The following is a 24,606-nucleotide window of genomic DNA, read 5'->3' as shown; positions in this document are numbered from 1 at the left end:
CTGCAAAAATGGTGGATTTTAATTCATTTAGGGTCAGTGACTGTTATTTAAGTGCCAGCGCCTTATCATTTCTCCCATGACAGTACACAACAAGTTTCCTGTGGGAATTCCACAAAACCTAATGGGCAAAACTATTTCAGAAAAGAGAGGTCACAGATTACATTATATTCTGAATCAATTTCCTGATGGCCCACCATGTATTTTTTCCCTCCCATCTATAATAATTGCTGCTTCCACCTACACATATGGTGGCTACAAGTGCAGGAAATTGCCAAGTGAAAGAGGGAAAGAGAGAATAGAGAAACAAAATATCTATTAAAACACCAGACCTGGTTTTCCAAAAGGTAAATTTATATAATACAACCCCAGAAAGACACAGAACACACTGGACAGGACAGTCACAGCAGCATCCCACTTAACAACATCTCCCAAGCTTTCTAGGCCCAGACGAAAGATTGTTGTACTGCTACCTTCCACATCTCTCTCTCTCTCTCTCTCTCTCTGTGTGTGTGGGATGTGCACTACTTGTTTGCCCCTGGGAGCCAACAAAAGCATTTCCCTCAGATCATGTTCTGGAGTTAGTAACTGCCAAAGGAGTTGTTAGTTAAGTGATGCTTATGGAACAAGCAGTGTCATACTGCTGCTGTTCTCCACTTTTGCTAATATTTTAATACCGTACACTTCATTCAGCTGGTACTGAAGGGCACTGGTGTTGTCTCACAAACTAGATAATACCGTCTTTTGGATAGTGTTTTTCAACATGCACCTGTAACTAACAGGGAGATGTTTGTGAATCATTGCTTTTTGGATGCACCTCTGACACCTGAGCTATGACATGTTCAAAGCAAACACAGGTACTGAATGTTTTACCATAAACTTTCATTTCTGGACTTACACAACTATGAATCTGGATATTTCTGACGTTGTTTCATGTATGTGGACAGAAATTGATAATTGATAATTGGAAACTCTTCAATTCAACTTTATTTATATAGCGCCAATTCACAACGAAGTTATCTCAAGGCACTTAACGGAATAAAGTCAAGACTATAAAGATGTATAAAGAGAACCCAACAATTCCCCCTTGAACAAGCCCTAGGCAACAGTGGAGAGGAAAAACTCCCTTTAACGGAAGAAAAGCATCAACAAAACATCCGGCAGGTTGGTAGGACCAGTAGCTGCACGCTGGAAGACACACAGCTTCAAAGCTGGGGGACACCTGCAGAAACGGACAGAGAGGGGGGGACAGAGAAGGAGAAAGACAACTACGGGAGAAAACACACAGAGTTAATGTCATACAATGGTGACAAATGTGGGGTGAGAGGAGATGAGAGAGGGTCAAGAGGAGGAAAGGAGCTCAGTGCATCGGGGGGGGGGGCAGGCTAATCCTATAGCAGCATAATAGCAGCATAACTATAACTAACTAGCTTTGTCAAAGAAAAAGGTTTTAAGCCTGGACTTAAAAGTAGAGAGGGTGTCTCCTTCCTGAATCTGAACTGGGAGCTGGTTCCACAGGAGAGGCGCTTGATAGCTAAAGGCTCTGCCTCCCATTCTACCGTTGGAAATTCTGGGAACCAAAAGTAGACCTGCATTCTGAGATCAAAGTGGTCTACAGGGATGATATGGTACTATGAGGTCTTCTATATATATTATGGAGCCTGACCATTCAGAGCTTTATATGTAAGAAGCAGGGTTTTAAATTCTATTCTAGATTTAATGGGAAGCCAATGGAGAGAAGCTAGTGAAGGTGAAATATGATCTCTCTTGCTAGTTGCACTCTTGGTGCAGCATTTTGGATTAGTTACAGGCTTTTTAGGGAGTTACTGGGGCATCGTGAAAGCATATATAAAGTAAAAAGTATTGGTCCTAACACAGAGCCTTGTGGAACTCCATAGCTAACCTTTGTGTGCATGCAGGATTCATCATTAACATGAACAAATTGAAATCTATCAGACAGATCAGATTTAAACCAACCTAGTGCAGTTCCTTTAATCCCAATTTCATGTTCCAATCTCTGTAATAAAATGTTGTGATCAATGGTGTCGAATGCAGCACTAAGATCTAACAGAACAAGTATAGAGACTAGTCCTTTATCTGAGGCCATGAGGTCAACGATGAGGTCATCGTTGGTGACTTTTACCAATGCTGTTTCTGTACTATGATGAACTCTAAATCCTGACTGAAAGTCTTCATACAAATTCTTCCTGTACGGGTGGTCACAAAATTGTTTTAGAAGTAAAGGGGAGATTAGATATTGGTCTGTAATTGGCTAAAACACCTGTGTCAATCTTATCAATTGTACCTACAACTAATTGCATGTTTGTACCCTCAGGGACAGAGTTAGAGATTTTGGGGCCCCAGACAAACCCAATGTGGGGCCCACACCTGCTCCACACTCACCGATCTTCTAACTGATATCGTTATTATTATAACTGGTATTGATATCAGGAAGGCTGCTGCTAGGGTCTGTGTATTTTCTCTTGTTTTACAGCGTCAGTGTGCAACCTAAGCTGTCCCCTTAGTCTGAGACTTTGAATACCTGATATTTATTAATCTTTGATAAGACAAATGTTTCAACATGTTTGCACACTCTGACAGTGATATCTTACCTTAAACCATGTGTTTTTTCTTCCTTTTGTATTTCTTATAAAATGCAGATCATGTTCCTGTTATGCTGCGCCTCACAGTTTAAGTGCCCAGGATTTTATGTCTCACTGAATTAGAAAAGTTGGTGTGCACGGAGCTAAAACTAGCTTATAGGTCAGGTAGTTCATTCTCAACTCCTTGCTGCACTCTTTTCACCTGGGGCACAGTAGCTGCTGATTCACTTCAGTTTAACTTTCTGTTTGTACTATTTAGGTAAATCTTTAACATGCTAGTAATAAAATGCCTGTTAAACTGCAATGTTAACGGAACATTTCCTGTTGAAGCTCCTTTAGACCAATAGACTATTTTCAAATGCTGTGTGGCTTTTATTGTGACAGAAACTTGTGTAATCTATTTGTCACTAACACCGGCAGTTTGGGGAACAAACCACCTTCATTTCGCCTTATTTTGGGACACTTTTCAACGCGTATTGTTCTATTGAGCACAAGGAATAGTGTTGGAAAAAGAAGATAAAGTGGAGCTGTTATAGTTTAAGGAACACTATTGGTTCTCGCTGTGCAACAGGAGATGCTCACTTATCTCAGGTAGCTTAAAGTGTGTGGTGTTGGGCTGGGTGATACACAAGGTGCTTTAAGTGCATTTTGTTTGGTATTATATCAAAACATCTGTTTATGACCCCCCCAGGCAATTGCCTACTTTGCCTAATAGTGAAGTTTGCCTCTGCCTTCCCTCTGAAATCACCCACAGGAGGTTGACAAAGCACCCATATGCCGGCAGCACCAAAACACCATTTTTTAAAAATTTCTAAATCCATATACATTTTTTTTTACTCTCCAGGGTTTTGTTAAAATAACTTTGTTTAAACACCTCTTTTTTTTTTAAGTGCATGTTTTTTTTTTTTTCATAGTGAATTCACATGTGGCAGCAGGGAGCATAGTCTGACCAATGTACCCGCATCAGAGACGCTTTGAGCATCAGTATTTGGCTCAAGGATATCTTTGACCGTCAGTGTCCAGCCAGCCAGTATCTGTCACAGTGTTGGGTCTCAAGATCAGTTGCACAAAGGGATTACGATGACCTATGGAGCATCCAGGAGCACATACACTAAGGTGCACAGTTTACTTTGTGGACTTATGTCACGCTGGATAAGCTTCTCTAAACCGTTTTCATTTTTTGTCTCACAGTAAATTTTTGTTACTTTTTCATGACTGTTTGTCTTTTCATTTTTCTTCTGACTCACTAAACCCAAAGGCAGCAAAGACCCGTGATGAAGTCCCTGCATCACAAAAGAGTAAAGGCCAAATCTCAACACCTCCTATTTGCTCTACACAGCTCCGTGTCAGATCAAACAACATGTATTTTGCCTCTGGACCCCGCTGCAGGACAGGAGCTCGGGGCCACCAGCCCATTACACCGTAGTGCAAGCTAACCTGCTGAGCTGGTGTTGGTCAGACACTTATGGGCCAGAAAAAAAGAAAAAAAAACATTTAAGATTGAAGAAATATTATTGATGTGCAGGGGATTAATAGTTGTGTGTCATTTTGTGTGGACCATGCATGAACACTGCAGCACAGTGTCCGTATTATTATTATCTACAAAACATGACAATTACATGTTTGCATTGCAAATAGATACTTGTGAATGAAAGCGTTTAAATGATGGGCAGCATGCAATTATTATTTATGCTTATTTTATAGAGCACAAGAGTTTGTGTGCCAGTGTGTGTGTGTGTGTGTGAGTGACAAGTGAGTGAATGAGCACAGCCTTATTGGAAGGCCCGCAGACTGAATGGCACATTAATTAAAAATTCTTCAGATATCCAGCCTCAGCCGTCACTCCTTCCACAGAGCGGACCTTCACCACAAAATCCTTCAAACGCATGTTCGCAAACACACGCTCGCACACATCCATACATTACGAATGCTACCCAGTGTAATGTTGAGGACGCACTCATGCAGAGCTGCACTGACAGGCACGACAGGTTATTTGAAAGCAGATAAAAATGTGCGTAGACACATATACGGTCACACTCACACTGTCGCAGATAACACTAATTTTCCGCAGAGGAGCCAGTTCAATCTCCCAAAAGGACACACTCAGACTCTCATGCTGTTTTTTTCTCCTCTGTTTCTCCTCTAAGAAGGACTGAGAAACAAGGTCCTTGAAAAGGCCAGTGCTGACAACAGCTTCAGTGTGACAGGCATACTATCATCTCTTCAACCCAGCTCTCGAGGTGTGTGTAGATATTTTCCTGTAGCCATAACCCTAACGGGGAAAAGGAAAATAAAATCTAGAGTCTAAAAAAACCTAGATAGATTTTTGTGTCCAAAAACTCAATTTAATCCTAATATTTACACACAAACATGGATTAAAAATTGTGCTCGTTATCTTTTTTATGCCATTGAGTGAAAGTAAGCGTGGGACTGACCTTATGTGACTATTCCAAGTTGTCAATTTAAAGTCAGACAGATCAGAAGGACCCATGAAAGCTCCAAAAATATGACATTCACAGGAAGCTATTTCATTCTAACATACACAAAGATAACAGTTTTGAACAGATTATAAGCACTGTGACAAAACAGTTGAGAGAAGGAAGGGATACAGAAATTATACAGAAAAGTAAATACACAATAAATAAAACAAAGTGAATAAAAAAAAAAGACACATAGGCTCTTCAGTTCATTTCTACAGATGTTTGGTTCCACCCCACCTGCAAATTAAACTCGCCATTTGGGCACTTTAAGAACATTTGTGTCTGTAAACGTAGAAATAGAAATATTAAGTCCATATTTTTTGTAGGCAGGTGTAAGTTTTGTTAGTGTGCATGTGTGTGTGTGTGTGTGTGTAGAAAGTGCGTGTACAAATGTGTGTTTGTCATGAATATACTCAGTTATGCATGGGAAGTTATATGTATTGTGTGTGTTCTCACATTTCATGTCCATATAGTGTTATTCTAATCTATTCAAACACATACAGTATATTCATTGATTCTCTACATTTGTGTATGTGTGTGTGTGTGTGTGTGTGTGTGTGTATTTGTCACAGTTGGCCACCGGTAGATACTCCTCCACTTTTGTTGTGTGTTGGTCAGTCTCTCTCACTTGGTTGACAATAAGTCAAGTGATCAACGGATCAGGTCAATCCGCAAATGAATCAACAAACTCAGTCTCAACAGCAGACGGCACTGTTTGCAATTAAAGGTCACAGTTCTGCTTCCTCTTTAGGGCCATTTAAACTAGACAGGAGCAAAAAAAAAAAAAAAAAGGTAAAAAAGGATTGAATTCACTTTGAATGTAGCTTTCATGCAGCCAGTAACTCGGGGACATGTGTCCTAAAGGCATTTAATTTAGGCAGAGCCAAAGAGCAATTTAATATCAGAACAGATGGAATCTAAATTAACATGGACCCAAAGAGCAAATACATTTGACAATGTTCTGCAAACTCTAAAGTTAAAAGTTAGAAAACAAAGAAAATAGTGGTCTAGACCTGGTGTGAAGCCTGCAGGAAAACACATACATCAATAAATATGAGATACATGAGCCCCGATTGCACTGCAGAGATAGAAAATACAAATGTAAAAAAATTTAACATTTTATAAGTCACAAATCTTGACCAACATATTCTCCACCTGGTCAACATCTGGCCTAACCCTCCACTAAATTTCACTGTGGGAAATTAGACTCGCTTTTGTCCACAACTACCTAAGTAAAAGGTTTGACAGGTAGTTGACAGGCAGTTGGGCTTTAGTTTGACAAACCACACGTCACAGATTAGGAGAACTCAACTGAGACAGTAACACTAAGACAGACCACTCTGAACATAATTACGTTGCCTTTTCACTGGGTTTTAACTGAATGGAACTTGGACAAAATGTGTGCTTCTTGAAGGGGATTATGCTTGTGGTCTGAACTGAGCCCTTCAAGCACGGTTGTCTCATCAGCATATTACCTCCAGCAAACTGTGGAAACCAAAGGATCCGAGTGATTAAAATGTAGATATGAGAGTCTGCCAGACCAAAAGAGAGATGATCTACCTTTGAGACAATGGAAATAAGCCTCCTGGGCATTTGTCTCTGCCTGTGACACGAAAATCCTTGCACTGTATCTCAATTACATATCCAACAATTGAACTTTGAACCTTTTTAATGCATTCAAGGTGTAAAATGAAATGACAGAATTAGTATTATTGCCTCAATAACAGCACGGTGTGAGAGAAAGTTCTGAATGAGGGATCTAATGAACCATGAATGAAGTCCTGGCCAGCCCATAGTGGAAAGCAGGGCTGTCTCATTGTAGCACAAAAATACTAATCTTCAAATTGCACAAAACTACAGCTTTTCAAATGTGTGTGATGTAAAATATTATATTTTACATGTTTACAACATAAATATAGTCTGTTAAGCTCAATGCACCATTTTGTAAGTGGAGATAAATGCACCAGAGTAAAGTTGGATATTAAATTCTAGGAGGAACATTTGCTGAATTTCTTTTATCACATAACTCCTGTCCCAAGATGCACGTTTTCTCAACTCCAGGAGAAGTGACAAAAATCACAGCATTGGTACTTAAGGTCCTTGGACGTGTTAATAATAAAGGAGGATAGGGGGGAAATGAGATAAGAAGAACACTTCTGAGTTTGCTCCTGCAAGTGCGAAGCCAGGCTCTAACCATGCAATGTTTTAATGATTACATCATTAAAACAAAGCCCATGTTTCCACTGCAGACCTCGTATGGATTCAAAGGTTTAATTAAACAGACCGATCTCTCTGTCATTCCCTGGGAACCATTGCAAGTCTACAGGTTCTCTGCCTGAAGTTTACATTATAGAGCAACTAGAACTCCAAAGGGAGGCAATCAAAAGTGTTGTTCCATGATTTTCCATGACTATTGATTTGTGTTTTTCAATAAGCCCGAACTCCAAAAACTGAAATGAGAAACCTAACTTGTATAGCAATGAGTCCCCGAGGCAGCCAGCAGAAAATGCCCCTGTATTTGTTCAAGGCATATGGAAACTATCCGTCCAGGTTTTGGAAATATTACTTAGCTCACCAGTGTTGGGCTACTAAAAGTAGTTTTATATCCAAGACCATAATTTGGACATTACCTCAGATGTCTTGGCTCTTCTTGGCCATAGCCAAATAAGGCATGGTTGCCTTGTGTCTCATCTTGAAACAGGTCAGAGCACGGTATGCTGAGCCATGCCCGAGCACAGAGCGGAGTGATCACAGCAATCGAAAGAACTGGACTTCGGGGGTCAAATATGCTCGAGCACAGTACAGACTGCCTAGTGAGAGTACGCCCTTCGACTCAGTGTGACCCTAACTCGGGGAAACAGGAGGCCCAGTAAATGGTTTGTTTTAGTTCAAAGCAGACACCACATCCCCAGACAGCACGCTACACGTTATTTGTCTCAACTGTTCCCACCTACTCTGTTCTCCTGAAAGACAGAAATAAAAAAAAAAAATCCTTCATGTTGAATAATCATTGCTAATAACTGGCCAGATTGGAGAGAAGACACACAGGAAATCCCCACTGATCATTGTTCTGGCCCCTGAGGACCGGAGTCAGACAACAGGATTTAGAGAAGGAAGGGAATAGAAAACCTTGCAGTCATTTCAAAATATGTGCTGTATATGATTACAGACTATATAAGGATAAAGAGGAGCAAGGCTTGGCCACCATGGAGGGTCTGCATGTTGTAAGTAAAAAGAATTATGTTCATTCAGTGTCTTAATACACCTGCAGGCCAAATAGGAATAAGGGCTGTTTTCAAACACATTGATCATAGATTTAAATAAAACCAATGGGAATATTGGACACACTGTGCTTATGAATGAGCTGAGCTAATCTTATTCGTTAAATGTAGAGAAAGGACCTTGAGCGTATATACAGGTAACCTCAGCTCGATTCTCTGTTCTTTCAAATGAAGTCATTATTTTTAAATGGCTTCCACCCCTGCGTAGCCTGTGGTAGTAATCTAAAACTAATTGATTTGTGATTCCTTGGCCCTAACACAGAGCGGAGCTGCCAGTGGAATTTGAAGAAAAGGCCAAAATAGAAAACCATGTATTTATTCATTTATTTTTTTCTTTTTTCTTTTGGATCCCACCCACCCAAATTAGGTTCTATTGATCCGAGAGTAAAGTAATGACGCTCCTTTGATATCACACTTTGAATGCTGGTGGGCAACTAGCTGCCACATATAACACAAAGAGGTCAGAAGGAAAAGCCATTACTTAATATGAAACCCAAGGGAATATCAATATTAAAAACACTTGGAGAACAGAGATAGACGCTCAGTTCAGCCTGGTAAAACATATTCATGAGGGTAGCTAGGTGTTCAAGTTGTTTTTAATTCATTTAAGGGTTTTAAAATGACAAATTACTTCCTCCAGAGAGTTCAGTTTGTCCTGCACAGGATTGAAGTGCAATGATATTACCTTTTCATGAGTACCATTAATCTAAAAGGTGTAATATAGACTTATTCCCATGAACGCATTTGTTCACTTTACAACAAACTTAACTCCGAGTACCTGACATTTTAAAGAATGCTCCTTCCACCGACAGATCGTTATAGGCCACAGAGTAAGTGCCACTCTCTATTATCTCTTTTTATTTCACACCTTTGAACAGTGGATGTAATCATAATGATCTCAGGCTTAACTCAGGGAAAATCAAACGGAAATATATAACTTTGAGGCTCGACAGACTGGTCCTGACCGATCAGACTCAAAAGCACAAAGCCCACGAGGTTAAATCCCAGACTAGCTCACCTTGACCTGATCAGAACCTGCACAGTCATGATGGAGCATAAATCTGACTTTAGTTTGTTACACATTCCTGTCTGCAAAAATTAGAGGAAACAGAGAGATGTTCAACGTGGTTAAACATCTGATGATGAATGCAAGCACAGAGAACAAGATAGGCAGCCATCATTAATTTCAATCAGGCTACCAGTCTGCCAGACTTAATAATATCAGCACGGTATTCTGACCTCAGATGATGGTACGACCCTATTAGGCTGTGGTGGTGGGCAGGGGGAGAAAGCACTGTGGGGAATGAATTAATTAGAGATTTCAAAATAGAATTTATACATTTTCAAAGGAGATTTATCGAAGTAGACAAAAAGGGGTCGGGATTGCAGTGGTGAGGACGGAAAGAGTGGGCAGAAGCTAAATAAGATGGCAGATTGAAATGTGTCTTTTCACTCTGGCCACTTGTGCAGTATATTGCTGTATGGATTTCACATATCAAAGTCTGTGCACCAAACCTTGCTCCTGATTGTTTCAATGGATTTCATTGTGTGACGCATAAATTTCCCCCGCAATCTTGAATACGTGTTATTCTCTGTTAACCACGTTGGCTGGAAAACAAGAGCAAAACATAACTAACATATAGGGAAACTTGTGAAATCATACCTCCTAAGGGGCACTTTTGTCCATAGCATCCTTCTACCCAGAGCAAAGCAAGGTCATACATAGTATACTGAGTGGAGAGTCATCCAGAGTATATCCGTCCGCCCATCACACCACTAACCTCCCATTTTATCTCACCAGGGCTGGTGCATGCTCTAATAGGGGCTCTAGGTGAAAAACGGTGGATTTGCCGTGTGCTATAACACCACTAACACACATTAGGTTAATATGCCATACACATACACAGCATGTAATCAGTGGTCACAATATTAAAGTATGCCTGATGCAATGTGCAGCCTTTTCCCAAAGTAAGTTTTACAACGGCGGTTCAAAATGTTTGCAGCAGATTCATGTCAGTGCAGCTAGTTTATCATTAACTTATGCCAATGCATGCACGAAATAGGGACATGCAACTATTTCCTTTTACCACATGATTACAAGTTTGCAAACGACTCATTGAAAACATTTGGATTTCTGTGACGGACAGTGTTTGTTCCCAGCGACAGGTGAGTCAGTGTGTGAAGAGAGGGAGGCTATGTGATCGGAGCGCTGCACGTAACTCTTTGATGAAATAACGTTCCACCAATTTTCTCATCTCACAGCATCACATAATGACGTTTCCCAAGGCGACAAATATCAACTCTTTTCATGCCCTCTGGCACCACTATTTGATGCCATAGGAACAAATGCTCCTGCTTGTCGGACCTGTCAGCATGGCATGCTCTCTAAGGTGTGGCAACATCGCGGTTTAGCTGACTTTACACACAAAAACAACTGGATTAGGCTCGGAAGCTTCAGGGCAACGTTCAGTTAAGACATCAAATTTCTACATTGTGTATCTGTGAAAAAGTTACAGACATATTTCCTAACAAAACATAACAACCATCTTCACTAAAGCACACAGCGCCTCGCACTGGGGTAGAATCACAATCTCCTGTGCAAAATCCATGTGTCTTGTTGTCTCATCCACCAACCTACCTATGAGGACATTTTGTTTTGTTTATACTAGGTCATTGCTTTAGGCATCGCACTTTGAAGTGCAGGGTTTTTTGCTGTGCTTGAACGAAAGCCATGTGTGTCCATTACCGGTGCAAAGTGCTACCCTTAGCTTCAGTATGCAACACAAATGGACTGGACAAAGCAACACTTTTTTTTTTAGCCTTAAGATCTGGTGGCTGCAGCTGTTGCCTGCATTTTTCAGCCAGTCATTTAGTTTTGTAATAGTTGGACCCATATTTTGCTGCCATTGCTGTACGCAGTTCCCTAGATTACTAATATGGATGTACCACCACTGTATCTAACTGTTGTGCCATGTGACAAATTCTGAGTTCCTAGCCTCAGGCAGCCTCAGGTGGAGCTGACCTACGCAGAGTCGAAAATACACGTAACTCTATCTTGTCTCCTTAACACTGGCATTTTCAAACTGAGATGCGTTTGAAGCAAACATCTAACCTGTTCCTAATCTCCCTCTGTTCCTGAATGCGATATCCAGGTTCTTTAACATAGCAGCTGACACCTGTCTCACCAACATGCAAAACCAGCCCTAAATTAATTTCAGCGTGACTTGCACTATTTAAATGCAAATGTCTTAACACACTGCTTCCTCTTATCAAAAGAAATATGCTACATCTGTAAATAAAAAAAGGGCCAGGGGACAAAAATACCTGCAGGTGTTAAAAGGGTTTGCTTCACAATAGACAGGTATGTGGGGCCCACATTAGCACTTAGTGTGAGGCTTAGTGCTGCCATGGAGGACACTGAGAATAATAGACACCTCAGCCCCAACCCTGACCCTACTCTTCCACCTACGCAATCAATCACACCACCATTCACAAACTGTACATACATGCCCACACACTGCCGAACATATGTAGTTAGGTGCCTTGAATCGATAAACATGCTCAACACACAGCCTCCTTGACCTGCTCTTACACTGGCTAACTGCCAGGAAGAACAATTAGCTCCGTGAGTATCACTTAACGTCCTCCTCCGGAGAGCAAGAATCAGGCTATTCTAAAACAAATGCAGGTAATTCCTCATCCTGCACCCTCATTAACTCCCTAAACCATGCCTCTATAGACGGGCAGGTGTTGGCAGTACCATGAAATGATTGTTTTGTAAATGGTGGTTTGATGGGATTAGAGAAAAGACGGATGGGCTTAAGTCTTGAATCGGGCTGCTTCTGGTGAGATAGCTGAGCTACACAGTGCCAGTAATGAGGTAGAAGATATTTCTCACCAACTTTGCTTTGCTCATTATAGACAATTTAGGAGTGTCTATGAAGGTCTGCGAGGACCAAAGTGCCCAGTATGAGGCAGTCTGGTGAACAACTTGACTATTAATTACTACTCAGTATTATAGTGAAATCAATTTCTCAAAATATCAATAAATTACAATGAATAAATTCATAAAATCTGAGGAAATACCTCTTTGACTCAAGCTGTAGAATGACCCATGTCACTGGACATGTCAGAGGAAACATTTTCTGTAGTGCTACATCTATTAAACTCTATACCCTTTAATAGTCTGCTGTTGGCATTCAACCTCACAAACTCCCTTAGGTCATTTTCCATTGCTTTGTCAGCTCACAGCTTCTGCTGGGCAGAAACCCCCTTCCAGTAGTCCAAAATGTCATGAAGGTCCTCGTCCTTGGCAAACTGCACTTTCTTCCGCAGGGCATGGCCTGCCGCTATATAGGATGCTTCCTCTCTGGGGCTTTTCTTGTAAGGTCGGAATCGCTCCCAGATCCGCAGTGTGCTCTCGGATGAATACTCTGGACTGGAGGAGTAGCCAGAGTTGTAGCTGTGGTGATGAGAAGGTGAGAGCTGGGAGTAAGTAGCTGTGGCATCTCTCTTGGAACGCCCCAGTGGCTTGAGGAATGAGACCTTTTGGGCCTGTGAGGGTGAATCATTACCACCCTCGTAATAGAGTGCAGGAAAGGAATGGCGGTGCTCAGAGCTATGGTAGTCTGGCTGAACTTCCAAATGGTGCTGCTGCTGTCCGGGACCCATTGCCCCACCTCCACTCCCATTATTACAGCCTATTCCACTCCCATTCACGCTCACCCCTCCACCATTTATGTTTCCTATTCCATTCCCGTTGCAACCCCCTACTCCACCGCCTCCTCCACTTCCACCCCCTCCACCACAACCCACAGGACTGCTCTTTTCTGCAGGGTATTTGGGAGGATCGCTGCGCTGCTCAGGAATATCCACACTGTACACCCTAGTGCTCTTGACAGATCCTGCGGCTGGCACACAACGGTTCTTCACAGCAGTGTCGGCGCTCAATTGCCTGTGAAGGGGCCGAACTGCGTTGGCTGGTGGCGGGTCACGGTAGGGAGGCGAGAGGAACCCCCCACCACTGATACCTGGTCGCTCAGACAGGGGCGTAACAAGGGACACTGGGGCCATAGAGGGTGGATGAGGCTGCTGGTGCAGCTGAGCATGAGGCAGGGGGTGAGACTGAGGGTGAGATTTTGAATGGATCTTTGGAGAAGAGGCCAGGATCTGATCTCCAGGGTGACCTGGAGACAGGGGCAGAAGATTGCGAGGAAGGGACGGTATGCAAGCAGGAGGCTGGGTGGAGGACACAGAGTTGGCATTGTCAGATGTGGGCGCAACATTAGCAGACGCATCCAGCTTTAGGGCATCAATGCAGTTGTTGATGATCTGGTTCACCTTATCCACCTCCTTGGCGATGGTGGAGATCTCTGATGCTGAGCCATGGCCATCATCATCTGAATCCTCCCCAGCCTCTGCTCCGATCTCAACCCCACCTCGTACAACTACTTCACCTCCTACCCCTGCTCCTCCAGCTATCACTCCCTCTCTGCCTTCCCCTCCCACCCCCACCGTCCTCACATCCATGTAGTTGCTCTTGCCGCCCATTGCCTCAGAGAAGGCAGTGGCCATTTTCTCCACCTGCGGCAATGTTGAGAGTCGGGAGGAGCTAGTATTAGCTGAACCATGGAGCATGCCTGTGCTCGAGGAGGTGGACGTGGGCAGCTTGCCTCCTGCTCCTCCTGAATGGTGGTGCTGGTGGTGAGCCTGCTCCTGGAGACGCTGCATGGCACCTTGGTCATTGGTCACAGCTGCAGCCGCCTCTGGTCCATACCTGAAGAATTCAATATAGAAATATCATCGCTTAAAGCTTCAGGAAAAAAATGTGGTGGTAAAACAAAAGTTTGATTGAAATTCGAACCCATTGGATAAGTGATTTAAATAAACAAATGTCTCATTTTATCATTAATTTTGATAAATCCTAAAGATTGTTGCAAAGCAGTCTTTCATAATTTTAATAAACTAGCATTAAAAATGTTACATTACCTCATCTCCAAAATAGTTTTCTTCACACTTATAGCTTTCTCTTTTTCTTCCTGGATGCGTCGCCGCCTAAGACAGTAATACACAAAGCCCAGCACAATGACCATGCCAAACAGACAACCCAAGATGGTCATGATGTAGTGGGTAGTTGTGGATTGATTGGTTCGCTGGTCCTCTGGTCCAGCTCTTGTAGTAAAGGACAGACAGGTGTGGTTGTAGCGCTGAGATTTGCTCATAGAGGCCACACAAAACGTGTAGTTTGTGTGTGGTTTCAGTTTGTCCACTGTGATTATTTCCTTCTTTTTTTTGAGGGGCATAATGTCTGTGACAAAAGTGAAGTTGTAGTGAGAAAGGACATACATCTTACTGTAGGGTTGTGGGATCTGCACTATGAGAGAAGCAGTGTAGAAGGAGACAGTTTGAAGTTTCATTGAAATCTTGTAGTTGGGGTCAGCCGTGGATGATAGGGTTGGCTGGTGGTACGGACTTTGGTCAGATTTTTCTAAACCCATTCCTGAGCCACCATCATCTGGCGGCTGGGGGGTCATCTCTAATGAATCTCCATGACACTTCGATAGAAGTTTGTAACGGGCGTTTCTTCCGTGTCCAGGCACCGGGCTTAGGAGTGGATAACCAGACATTTCTGGAGGGGTTTCACACTGAAGGCGATCATAGGTGTGGGTGACATTGTTAAACTCCTCCAGCCAGGTGAGAAAACTGTACAGTTCGCACCCACAGTGGAAGGGGTTCCCTGCTAGTTCACACACCATCAGCCTGGTGAGGCCAGTGAAGGTAGATGGGTCAAGACGAGCTAACTTGTTGGAAGATAAATCCAGGCTGCTGAGGCTGGGGCACTCCCAGAAGGCATTAGTGGCAATGACCTCAATGAGGTTGTGTTGCAAGAAGAGGCACTGCATTCGACCCAGACCTCTCAACATGCCCTCCGTCAAGTTGGTCAATTTGTTGTAGCCCAGCTGGAGAACCTGAAAAAAAAAAAACTACCTAATGTTACTATTTGGAAAAGAAAGTGGATTTTTTTTAAAGATACAATCTAAATGAAAGTCAGGGGCAAAGACATCATTCAGTGACATTACTATAACCGTGCAAGATTGGGAATTGTTCAAAAAACATCTTTTAACAGATTCTGGTGTTTTTGGCTTGTGGATGACCATCTTCATTTAGAATAACCTGAATAATTTCTGTTGCCTTTATACTTTAGTAATTACATTTGTATGGATGCACATAAGTGCTATTTAGGAAGTTATTTTGTTCTGTGTCTTATTTGGAATGATAACCAAAGCGTTATTTACAATATAAAAGCACAGAAATGTGTACTGTAGGTAGGTAGGACTCATCTGAATTCTTAGCAAAATTAAAAGCTCCAAATGATAAAAGTCACAGCCCACCTGTAGGTTTGCCTGTCCAGCAAAGGCCCCATCCTCGATGTAGCTGATCTCATTCTTGGTGAGATTGAGGTCAGTTAGGTTTGTGAAGCGGTACATAGAGGTAAAGAGCACAGCCTTAAGTTTGTTCTCATTCAGCCTCAGGTCATGAACCTAAGGGAGAGAAGAGAGTGATTGACTTTCAAGTGGTGCATTGCATCGTCTTGCAACCACAGACGAGGCCAAAAAACAGCTGTCAAGAAAGTATTGCATCTCCAAACATCTATATTTATCACCTAATGAGTAATTTACGCAATTATACATCTGATCAACATTCGTGTTTAGTTAATCACAGCCTGTTTGCAAGCAGCTGAGCATCCCTCCTGAGATATCTGGCAAAGTGATGGTATGAATAGAATGCAGTTGCATGTTAAGATTCCTGTTTGTTTGTTTTTTTAAGGCTACAGTATGTAACTGTTAATTTATTTTTATTACAAATATTCTCCAAAATTCCTCTTAATGTTAAGGGGTGTAAACGAAGCCTCCTGTGACCAAGAATCATGAAACAGCACTTGCAGCAGTGCGTAGATATTTTCTTCTAACAAAGTGTTTAAGCTAATTTCTGCTTGATTTGTATGTTTAAGAGGATTCGCTTATTTTAATGTGGTGCACCCCAAGTTTTTGAGTTCTTTGCTAGCGTTAATTAAAGTTGCACATTGCAGCTGTATGTTTGCAGCAAAGTGCATACTTAATTTAAATATAGACATTGGGATTCTTGGTCTAATAAGGTTATTTCAAAGTAGTAATCTGACTCTTGCAATTTTAGTGTGAAAAATGACCTTGAACGAACACAGTATTGTGATTGGTGCCATGGCTGTAATCACGATCAACGTATAATCATAACCACTGGAGCTGTTTAGCTGGCGCCATCATAGCTCAGAGTGCCCAAAGCCACACACCTTCATAGAATTTATGATTGTGGTGGTACAAAAACCCTACTGATAGGTTCACACTCACCGTGCTGTTAATGTGCTGTGGAATGGTCTCATATGGAGGCTGGTTCTGACTGCAGATAGCCAGCCAAACGTAGCCTTTATCGCCCTCTATCAGCCAGCAGTCCCCTTTCACCACCGAAGGCAGGCGGAGGAGCAACAGTGCAGGGAGCATGAGGGAAAGAAATAGCGAGGGAGACAGGGAGGACAAATGGTGGCTGCTGGCCATGGTTTGGCTAAGGAGTGATTAAGGTCACCTCAGTAAAAATACGTGAAAGGAAGGGGGCGAATTGGAGAAGGCAGATAGCTGCGTTTAGAAATTAGCAAGGGCAGCAGGTCGGGGGCAAGGAGGCCAAATTTAAGTATAATGAACGATGAACGGAAGGTCGTTGTCACGGTGATTAGAGCTGAGCTTGCAGCATGGCAACAAGTCCTGTCCCCATTTTAGGTGTTCCACGTCAAAGGGTTTTGGAGACTGTCCCCCCAACAGCTACTCATGGCCCCTGACAACTGTTTGTACTTGCTCAGAAGGCCTGCACGACAGAGAGAGGAAGACAGAGACAGGGAGAGAGAGAGAATTCAGTTTTATTAGTGATGACAACGTTCACATGTCCCCAGATGGTTTGGATTGACTTTAGGGCTCAGTTCAAAAGCAGTGTAAAAAATAGTACATGAATCTAATTCCCATGCTTCCCACTCCCTTCAAGGTAATGCACCACTGTAATGCTGTAAATCCATTAACTGCCAGAATTATTTCATTAAGTCTTGATAAAGTCCAGAGAAAAATATATTCTGCATTTTCACATAGAACCACTTTTAATGTTCCGCAATTCTTTGTTAGTGAAACGCCTGATAGGAGAATGAATTGCAACTCCTCCATTCAGATATTAGCATATGATGCATCAATAAAAATGTTTAATCAGCAGCAATATGAAAGCAACATTGCTTCATTTTGCCGTTTTTTTTTTTTTTTTTTTTTGTCATTGTTTACAAGGTTCACCAGCTTGCAGCTGCTGTTCTATTATTTCAACTTTGAGGTACATAATAAAACAATAATAAAATGTAATAGCCGCAGTTGCATAGGGGTAAAAACAGGGAGATGGGCTAAGTGGAAAACAGAGGAGGCCTGTTGTAATTTGCATGTTTTAACAGGATAGTAGCTGACATTTAGCTATTTACCTTTCTCAGGGGATTAACCGTGGATTAGGCTCTAATCCAGCGTAAAATATTATGTATCTCATCACCACAGCTCAGACTCGTTTAATTTGTTTCCAAAGTTTTGATTCCCTCCCAGGGAAAAGTTATCAAGCCCCGACATGCAGGGAACAGATAGTTAGAACATCTGAGTAACAGACTCTTCCTAAGTACTCTCTCTGTCTCTCTCTCTCTGTCTCTCTCTGTGTCTTTTAAATTCCAAGTAATTTCCCCTCTGTATGTTCGTCGCAACTAGATGAGAAGATTATCACCTGCTGCAAGAAATGAGCGAATGAAATGGTGGAACCCAGTCTTATCAGCCAACTTTGGATGCTTCTGTCAAAATGGTCCATCCCTCTATCCTACCCTTCCCTTCATCCTCCTCCTCCGTTTCTGTGCTAACTTGCATGTCTGCTGGCCTCTAGTCCCTTCTCATTTCGGTAGCCCCGCCGCCCAAGCAGCTCTCAGTACTCTCTTCAAATTGTTCCATGAAATTGATATTGACAATTCAATTCCTCGACCGCAGGCCTTCAATTTGCCTTTGACCCAGCACCGTGGTCTTGTACGTGTGTGTGCGTAAAATCAAACACACAAAAGCAATTTACACCTTTGTCTACGAATGCAGCAAAATGGCAGCTAGAGCATAGCTTTCCAACCTGTACAATTATGAAACTCGTTCATTAATTGTTTCCTATGTATTCAGCTTTGTAGTCGATTGTAGGGATTAACAGCTTTGTGAACATGTGCATTATACTTCATGCCATGCTGTGATGAAAAGAGGCAATCAAACGTCGATTTGGACATTTGACTTCAATGGCCGTACTCATCAATCATTCTCTTTATATAATCATAACATTTTCCAACATAGAATTAAAGCATAGTACAAAGAGTGGGGCAGCAAAGTGGATATGACTACAAACCTGACATGATATTTATGATGCTCTACATAAAAGAGACAAGACTTATTTGGAAGGGTTTAGTGCTGAGTTCAGTCACAACAACGGTATTTTTTTCCCCCCATTATAATGCTGTAATGATCCTGATCGTGCTAGGTCAGTCTCATCATCGATCTCTCTCCATCTGTCTCTATTTTTGTACTACTGTTTCCTCCACTTTGCTGCCCCACTCTTTCTTCAGTCTGCATCGTTTTATGTCTGCTTATCTCGGCTGCCTTCCTAGAAACAAATGAATATGCTTCATCGCCAAAACACAACCTGATACCTTTTGTGTGCCATCACATTCCCTCGCCCGTGCTTTTATCACATTCTTGCAATTGGTTTTATTTTGACAAGAAGCCAGAGGAAAAGACAGCCTTATTTTTCCCCACTCTCTTTCTTCTCCAAACCAGGCTGTCTTTGTGTTTAATTATTGTCCCTGATATCTGGGCTTTAATTAAAGCTTTGCATCTGACAAACAACACTAATGATGTCAGCTCACAAAAGCAAATGGAACGTTCTCAAAGAAAGACCATAGGGGCTGCAGGGCAGTAAGAAAAAATGAGTGTGGGTTTTGTCCTCACTTGAAAGTCACAGGATAAAGGTTTTATGGATCTTGGAGAGATGTTGAAAATCATAATGTGAAATGTTTAAGCCAATATCTATTCACAGATTCAATCAATAGTTGAGGCACTGACTGGTTCCTGGTGCAAACATATCCCTTTAAAAAATGGTTAGACTGAAATTTCGTTTTGCTTTCTTCTGCAAATGAAAATTACAACAGAAGTCTGTAGACACCAAGATCAACTTGGGGTTCAGTATCTAACTAATCACAGACTCTGATTAGTTAGTGAGTCACTACTTTGGAGGAACAGACGCCCATTAGTCACGAATGGGATTCGATCCTACAATTAGAAAAATCTGGTTGTGCTGCTTATGCTATGGAGTTAAACCACAGGCTACATGCACCTGAAAGTGATGTCATTAATTCTAGAAATCTTTAGCCATAAACTAAAATATAAAAAAAATTAATAACCACCACTTCAATTAGAAAGGGGAGTAAATGTGTAAACTGCAGCTAAATGCATCATGTTCTGTACCAGTCCATCAGACAGCAGCCAACCAGCCAGTCCGCCATCAAGCCAGGTAGCAGCGTGGGAACTACTAGAGAAGTGGAGCTGAGAATGATGCCTATCACTGCTATCTGTGGCTCCCAGCCTGCCAACAATCCTTTGACTTCAAAAGCTACTGCACTGTTCCTTCAAATCCTGTGTATATAGTATATTCCTTCTTATCCCATGTTTTGCTGTCTGTCTGTGGTAAAACTCTCTGTAAAGTCTGGCAGTTACATCTCATACTTTTCTTTATTTTTGACCAAATGCGTTGTTCCTTATTATCTTGATGCACATCACTCCCTGTCTCTTTGGAATGCAATTACAACAATAAACCAGTTTATATCTGGAGGGCACGAGGTCTGAGCTGGGATCAAAGCTCCTGAGGCCACATTCACGGTAGAACCCGGCTACATTTCTCTAGCTGCTTGCTCACTGGTAATATAAAACACTGATATGTGGGCTTGTTACCATGGCCCTCGAGAGTTTGTTCCAAACTGATGTTCCTGCTGTGCCTCTTGATGAGGCTCAGCCACGCTTAGTTATGTTCTCATATACTTAATCCATAGACATGCCCTAGGCCCTTCCCCTTCATCACATGTGTTTGTTTGAGTTTCAGTCCTTAATCAGTTCCTCCATGAATTCGCAATGTTGCCATAACCACAATTAATTTAACCAACCCCCAGCAAATTCTACACGACCTTGCAAATTGAAACATAAAAAAACCACAACTTGCACCACAATTTGTTTTTTAAAAAGGTGTCATGAAATCAGGGATACTATCCTGCGACAATCACAAAAAGGGCTGTTCAGGGTTTGATTTTAGTATTAACTCAAAGACACAGCATCTATTTTATTAATTTATTTATTTTTACCAGAAATATGTACCCAGCATTCTGAGCGTTGAGAGACAATGTCAAAGTCAAAGATAATGTCAAAGACGGTAGAGCAAAGATGTGCTACTTGTATAGGCAAGGCTTCCCTTTCTAACCCAGAGAATTGCACATGCACATGCACATTTATCGTAATATTATAACAAGCACTACCTGAAGTGCTTGTTGCGGCATGTTGGAGCATAGCAGAGCACAGTAGAGCTGGAGGCTGTTGGGCTGGGTGGAGCAAAGTGGATATTTTTTGGGTTTTTTTTTTGTGCTACCTTACGTTGCATATTATAGTTACACCACTCAGTTGTTTGCATTTGAAGGGACTTTTCATCCAAATAAACACTTTTTTCCACTGTTGCTGTGTTTTAGTGATGTGATATGTATCACGAAACAGGGGTTATGATTTGGTATAATGCAACTGCAAGCAATGCAATTATGTGCATTTAGATAATATCTTATCTTATAAAGAGCACGGTATCATATGCATGAAATCAGAGTTTTAAAAATGTTTACTTTTTGTGTAAACAGAGCAGAAGAAAAATCAGAAAATCTGTTCAGTGACCAGGCGTCAAAACAACAGAAAATAAACCACTATCTTCCGTGAAAATTGTTGTGTATCAATATATTTTTTACCCCCTCTTCTACCATTAGGCTACACAATGTGTCCCTGACCCAAAGGACATTTTATTCTGTGTGGTGTGTGGTAGTGGAAGACAACTGGCACATAATGTTGACCCATGGGAGCACTGTGCACAATTCAGTGGACAAATGTAACATGACTAGGCAAAAGAGCCAGGTGGTGGAGCTGTCAAATAGACGATTTATTAATTCGACACATGGGGACTGTCTCATCAGTGCACAAATGTAACTTGACTAAGCAAAAGAGAAGTTGTGGTGGAGCTGTCGGATGAATGATCTATACAGAGTTGTGGGAAAAAGTAGTGCCACTGGTTGCAATTTCCTGGTTTTCTGATCATTAAATGTAAACTAATCTTTACCAAAGGCACACTTACATTTAATCTGGTAAAACAAACAGTCAAGAGTTTTCATGTCTTCTTTAACACAACTTTTAAAAATACAAAGTGATTGTTATGAAAAAGTAACGTCGACAGCATTTAAATAACTGGCTGAACCACCGTTGGCAGCAATAATCTCAAGCAAGTATTGTCTGTAGCTGTTGAATAGACTCGCACAACATTAAAGGGGAATTTTGAGCCGTTGTTCTTTATAGAACTGTTTCAGATCAGCCATATTCTTACGACATCTGGTGGGTATTTTTCACTTGAGTGAACAAGTGAAATGTTCCTCATTTCACTTGTCATTCCACAACATGTCTATTGTGTCGTGGTCTTGCCTCTGCCTGGGCTCTTTCAAAAGGTGGATTTCGAGTCTCTGAAACCATTCACCTCACTATTTAGTGTCATTTCCAAACTGGCATCATCTTGTAGGACACGTTTTACCCTCCACAATGGCAAGTGGTCCAGGTCCAGAAGCAGCATGGATATCATGCCTTTTCAGGGTTTCGCATGCGATTGGCTCATTAATCTTTTAAGTTTTTAAGTTGTTACTCTGGGGTCTTTTTGATGTTACTGAGCATTCTGCCTTGTGCCTTTGGTGTGATCTTGGTTGGGCGTCCATTTCTTTAGAGTAGCCACAGTACCAATTTGTCTCTATTTATAGACAAAATGTCTAACTGTGGACTGTTGTGACCCTTTTCCAGTGAAACACATATCAACAACTCTTGATTGTCTTCAGATATCTTGTTTTGTGCCATTACTTTTTCTCACGACTGTATTCTGAACATCTCATCTCATCAGAGCAGGGAAACCAGTATTTCTTCTTTGTTTGGTTGAAAGGTATGGAAGTACTGTATGAATGCAGTCAGTGTCCATCTGATCGTGAAATAGGCTTTGAGACACTGTCTCCAGCCAATATCTAGATCAATAGGTGTATGAAATGTACCTGTCTTTTGTTTCACATCATTGAAATGGGCATTTAATGACAACTTGTCTTTTCAGACAAAGTGCCTTGTTGCTCCTAATGATCCTCACTCAGCCTGGCCAGAGTCTAAATGTAACTGTTATCAGCAGCATCGGCCGTCATTAGTGAGTTCAGTTTTGTGTGTGCCGCCACTTTTGCCATCATTATTTTTAAAACCCATGCACAACCTCTGCTCAGTTGCTTGGTTTAAGTGAGTGCCCTCTATGGGAGGGAGCGTTCCCTTGCCCAGGAGGGAGGTAGAGATAGGCACAAGCAAGTGATGACTGAGAGTGAGATGGAGAGGGGACATAGCAAACAAGAAACGAGGTTGACCTTTACAAAGAAATAATGTGTTAGGATGATGATGGAAGAAAGTTAAGAAAATGATGCACGTAGAAGGAAAACAGATTTTCCTGAAAAACCTAGTCTTGGTTATGGTCACTAACAAATCCATTATGACTTATTACTTTATTGAGAATTTTTACCCTGATGCCAGAGGGAGGGAATTGTTGCTTTAATGCACACATTCCCAGTGGAAGCTGTTCCAGTCTTCGCAACTAGATGAACTCGGAGCCCAGTGCCTGGCTGACAAGAAGCTTGTTTGTGAATACATTGATATGAAAAGTTGATTTGTTTGGTGAGGTTATGATATGATGACATTTCTTTGATGGCTGCCAAAGGACAAGTTTACCTAAATCAGAAATCCACTGATATGCCAGTGATTTTCCACAGACTTTTTCGCTAGAAAAAATAATCAACTATTTTGTGCCTTGAATTGTTGTTATGGCTGCAGTAATAAATGTGGACTAATCCAAATTTAGGCCCAAAACTACCTGGTTAGATTAAGGTATATCTTTGGTTTCATTTACCTTTATTGATCCCAAAACGTAAATTCTTGCTGCTAGTTAGGAGTTAAATTTTTATCCAGGAAACCTTTAACATATGGTGAGAAAAAACTGGCAACTGGCAACCAAACCAGTGACCCGACACTTCTTGGATGACTGCTTTACAAATTGAGGAACAGCCGCATGCACCTTCTGGTCTACTTGTAGGTGCATTATGCCCCTTGTGAACATTTGAAATGGTTTGCCGAACATGTAAAAGGTGTATGACTGATACACTAAAAATATTATTATTACATGTGCAAGTCTGTCCCTTGAAGCATAAGTGATTTCAGCAAATACTAAAGAAAACAATTTGTATTTACATTTAAAAGACAAAATTTCATCTATGGTTGTTGTCAATCTAATAGTTTGTTGGTTCGGTTTCCACACACATACACAAAGCCAAATGATGCATCACCAGAAGATAAAAAGTCTTGTCTGCTTACAAGTTCAAATAGGTCTTGGCTGGGAACAAGAGGGCAAACACAGGAAGAAGATCCAGTTTTGTTTTGTTTTTTTCAGGTCCATTGTTCTGTGAGGGCAGCGTTTTGAGGAGTGCAGTTGGTTGATGACTATCGGGTAGAAACTGTGATTAGGCCTTGAGGTGCAGGCTTTTATGGCCCTGCAGAACCTCCTAAAAGGAGGCAGGGTGATGAGAGAGTTGGGCTACTGTAGCTGGGCTGTGGGTAGCAGCAAGCTGGTGGCTCTGCGGAGGCAGCTTGATTTGAACACTTCCTTCAGCGAAGTGGCTAAAAAATGTCTAGACAGTGTCATGACTCCCTGGAGAGCTGCCTTGTAAGCCACTGAACAGTTAGCATGACACACTGTGATGCTGTGTGTTAGCTTTCCATGGAAAAGTGCTTGAAAGACACGAGCAGCCACTTAATACCCTGAGAT

At 41.7% G+C, this 24,606-nt stretch overlaps 1 protein-coding gene across 1 annotated transcript in view; it reads right to left on the bottom strand.

Moving 5' to 3' along the window:
- Positions 1 to 5,604: 5,604 nt before the first annotated feature.
- The window catches only part of LOC137124309 (protein phosphatase 1 regulatory subunit 29-like), a 196,448-nt gene continuing 177,446 nt past the window's right edge, over positions 5,605 to 24,606 (bottom strand). The window contains exons 4-7 of the mRNA XM_067499165.1: positions 16,746 to 17,253; positions 15,753 to 15,902; positions 14,350 to 15,329; positions 5,605 to 14,137 (exon numbers count right to left, since the gene is read on the bottom strand). Of these exons, the coding sequence (XP_067355266.1) occupies positions 12,607 to 14,137; positions 14,350 to 15,329; positions 15,753 to 15,902; positions 16,746 to 16,949 (2,865 nt within the window). The 5' untranslated portion in view covers positions 16,950 to 17,253 and the 3' untranslated portion in view covers positions 5,605 to 12,606. The remainder of the gene's footprint in view (positions 14,138 to 14,349; positions 15,330 to 15,752; positions 15,903 to 16,745; positions 17,254 to 24,606) is intronic.

This window comes from Channa argus, chromosome 3, assembly GCF_033026475.1.
Source record: "Channa argus isolate prfri chromosome 3, Channa argus male v1.0, whole genome shotgun sequence".
In the NCBI taxonomy this organism is placed as follows: domain Eukaryota; kingdom Metazoa; phylum Chordata; class Actinopteri; order Anabantiformes; family Channidae; genus Channa; species Channa argus.
This window is presented reverse-complemented; position numbering and strand designations above follow the sequence as displayed.